Here is a 3,930-nt window from a genome sequence, read left to right as displayed (position 1 = left end):
GGGTCTTTAAGAAGAGGCTTGATGCCTACCTGGCTGGACTCATTTGAGTCCAGTCTTTTCTCCCGCCCAGGCAGGGGGTTGGACTTGAAGATCTACAAGGTCCCTTCCGACCCTACTTCTATGATTCTGTCAGGTTACCTATTTGGCTCATAATTCCTTACATTCATCAATACAAAAACAGAAGTGTTCACTCCTACTTTCAAACCCATGGAGCCACTGGATCAAGCCTGAACAGCTGCAGGGTTGCCTGTGCTTGTGTCTGTGCCTGAGCCATGCAGCTAGAAGCTACACCCATACCCCTACTTCCCCCATGGATGTGGCATTGGTGCAGCTTCAAGCTGGTGGGGAGATGCACCGCATCTGGGAGGTTGTGGGGGAGAGGGTGGGTAGAAATGGCATCAGTGAAGATACAGTCTTGCTCAACCCTGATGCAGCTCCCTACTGGCTGGAAGCTATGTTGCAGCTGCAGCTGGGGAGTGAGGGAGCTGGGGGAAGTGGTGGTAGCATGGTTCAGTTCCCATAGCTTTGCTATGCTTGGCAAAGCTCCCTGCTACTGATTGCAATGAAACCACTTGGCCTGTGTCAAACCAGAGCCGGGTTGTGCCAGTCTGGGGACTTATTAAAACTTGTCAGCCGCTGCGCTAAACCATTGGTTTATTCTCAGAAGCTGTATGTGCAATGAATCTTACTCAGGATGTAGCCTGTTAACCATCCCCCTTTGCTGACCAGTCCTTGTATCAGACGGAAGATAACCATCCAGGTATAGCTTGGTGCAAAGGCCATGAGAATGCCGGAAATGGAATTTATGAGGATTGTAATTAGCAGGCATAGTTTACGCCCAAATCTGCAGAGGAGAAAAAAATAATTGAATTGAGTCATATAAAGGGGAAATTACAACGTTGGCTAGTCCAAGTTAAAAAGCAGTGCTTTGAATTTGTTGTATTTAGAAAAGCTATTATTAGCTTTTGTTTGGCAAAGTTTCTCATGTTATGGATTAACGTTGTACCTCAACAGCTGGAGTCCTCAACTAAAGCATGAATTCCTGAGGAATTATTCCTTACACTTTCTACAGAGAAAATACTGAAAGATTCCTGTTGGACCTATAGTTGTGCTATCCCCAAGTTTTAGGTAACTTCCTTACCCTGTGCCCACATGTTTATATGGCAGCTTGAATGGGAGACTTCCCCCCCCCCCAACATTTTTAGTTTTAGTAATTCTCTTGTTTAATTTGTGGGAAAATCCAAACAGTCTGATGTGCAGCTGTCCCGCGAGCTAGTCATGGCTTGTGGGGCTGATAGAAGGTAAAACAAAAACCAGAGTTTGGCAGAAGTGATGGTTCTCATCTGCAGTTTAAAGAGCAGATTTTACACAGGAGAGAATACATGCAGAAACCATTGTTAGCCCCAGGAGCTGGCTTCACAGCTCCCCACACCTTTCTGCTGGGTCTAGGGGTGTCGGAGGTTTACAAAGGAGCCAGTTGTGACTGTGCTGATCCTGGGGCTGTATTTTAAATCTCAGGACAGGGGAGGTGTTCTTATTTACACTGGCAGATGATAAACTCTAAGGACCCTCTGTGTCGAGTGGGTATAAGCAGCTCACAGCATGCTTCAGGGATGTTCTTCTTTAGCCCCAAATTGCCCTCTCTTCTACCAGGTTCAAGCAGGGGAATGTGGCCTACTGAACAACTTTACTCTTCTTAGGGAGTGATAGCCAATTTCACCCCCGCTTTTATGAGTACAGAGGTAGTTAATCTCTTCAGTCAAGTATTAAGCTAAAGTTAGGAAGAATGTAAGGCGGGGTGGCACCTTAATCTGATAGGTTCAGAGAGACCTGAGCTCTTGTAGACAGCAACCTACTTTGTCTGATATGAAAGCTCATGCTTCTTTAGACAAGTTAGTCTCTAAGGTGTCACCCAGCCATTTCTTCTACCTCTCCTTTACTGATGAAGTGGTCCAGTGTGCATGGAGACAGCTCAGGGATCATTTTTTTGTATATTCATTTTCTCTGCTTACCAGTTTCTCTTGTTATAAAGGAAAGGGTTGTTTTCCAGCAACGAATAAGAATTCCTGCACTTCTGCAATGGTTAAGTTAGATGACCTTTGAGGTCCCTTCCAATGCAAAAATTTACAGATTTCCCCTTTACAGTGTAAATTGGTCTTGGTAGATTCTTGGTAGGTTCCTTTTCCCCCACATATGTTTTCACATTTTGCCATGACTGCTTAATTATCTGGCTAATAGGCTCTGAGGACATCTTTTGGTAGCTGTCTGAACTATATTATTCATCTCTGGTTTTTTTATTTAACCTATGTAGTTAGGGTAGTTCTCAAGTCTGGAATATAAGTATGAATAACCCTTTCAAGAAGGATAAGCAGGAAAATTCTCTATATTAAAATATATATAAGTACAGGCAGTCCTTGACTTACAATGGTTCAAGTTGCAACGTTTCGCACTTACAACGTTTATAAATTGACACCCTGTTTCAACTTTCTGATGTCAGTTTCAACTTACAATGCTTGATCTGATGCGATGCCATGCCAGTGAACAAGTTCACCCACCCCGGAGAACATCTGTCCAAACTTCCTTGGACACTTTCTTTAAGAAAGCAGACAAGACTCTTGAGAAGACTCCATCCAAGAGCCCTTCAAAAAGTCCAGCAAAGTCACCTCAAAGAAGTCCTTCCAAATCAATATGATTGCTATTTACAATATAAATACATTAATGTAGCTATATTACTCATCTATAATTGATTGAGTACAAAATCCTGGGGTATTTTTGGTGAAAACAGGGTATCAGTTCTTGGTTCAGGAACATATCCTCCATTTATGACATTGCTTTTTATGAGAAAATTGGTTCTGAGTTGCAACATTTTGACTTAAGACACGGTTTTCAGGAACCAATGGTGTTGTAAGTCCAAGGACTGCCTGTATGCTTATTCTGAGATCTAAAACAAACTAGGAGGTAGACCTATTGAAATTCTGGCTCTAAGAGGAAAATAGGAAGACAGAGTCATGGTGGTTATCTGATAAGCAACAAATCAAGAAGAGGAGGTGGGTGAGATGTGTGTTTTATCTTTTAAACAACTAGCTGAAGCATTCAATTCATGGGACTTAGCGTTTATATGTGGGGATTTTAATTACTGTGATATCTATTGGGAGAGTAATACAGCAGTGCACAGACAATCCCACAGGTTCTTGGGTTTTGCTGAAGATAACTTTTTGGTATAACCTTGGACAGACTCTTTGATTCACTGCTTCTTAGTAGGATTGTTTGAGAAGCTAAAGAAGGAAGAAGGCAACTTGGGGGACAGTGATGATGAAATGAGAGCACTTATGGTCCCTAAACAAAGGAAGAAAGGAGGATAACAGAATAAAATAATTGGACTTCAGATAAATAGACTTAATTTGAGAACCGGTGGACAGGATCCTGAGAGAGGCAAACCTAACAGGTTAAGGGGACCTAGGAAGTTGCTTGCTCTTTTGAGACCATATTAAAAGCACAAAAGCAAGCTATCCTGATGTGAAGAAAGGGTAGGAAGTGCGTTAAGAGATCGATTTGGCTAAACACTGTCGTCTTCAAAACTTATAACACAGACACAGATCTTACAAAAAGTGGAAACTTGGTCATATTCTTAAGGGTGTATATAAGAGTAGATAACGGATAGGGCTGTGCGGGGCTTTGGACAGAGCTTCGGATCCGGAGAAGCTTCAGACGCTTTGGGGTCCGAAGCAGCACGTCCAGGCTGAAGCGCCAGCCTCGTTCGGCTTCTCAAAGTGGTTTGGAGCTGCCTCGGAGATCCGGCCATAGGGTAGAATGGGGAAAAAATAAACAACTTTGTTGTTTTTTGTCCGATTTGGATGAAACTTTCAGGGGTGGTAGACTCTGCAGAGAGAATGAATCCTGCCAAGTTTCAAGAGGATTGGTGCAGGAGTT

General features: G+C 42.9%; 1 protein-coding gene across 1 annotated transcript in view; it reads right to left on the bottom strand.

Moving 5' to 3' along the window:
• The window catches only part of SLC22A2 (solute carrier family 22 member 2), a 30,014-nt gene that overhangs the window by 13,926 nt on the left and 12,158 nt on the right, over positions 1–3,930 (bottom strand). Inside the window, exon 3 of the mRNA XM_019550002.1 lies at positions 690–844. Coding sequence (XP_019405547.1) covers positions 690–844 — 155 coding nt within the window. The remainder of the gene's footprint in view (positions 1–689; positions 845–3,930) is intronic.

The sequence above is a fragment of the Crocodylus porosus genome, unplaced genomic scaffold (assembly GCF_001723895.1).
Source record: "Crocodylus porosus isolate Cpor-Errol unplaced genomic scaffold, CroPor_comp1, whole genome shotgun sequence".
In the NCBI taxonomy this organism is placed as follows: domain Eukaryota; kingdom Metazoa; phylum Chordata; order Crocodylia; family Crocodylidae; genus Crocodylus; species Crocodylus porosus.
This window is presented reverse-complemented; position numbering and strand designations above follow the sequence as displayed.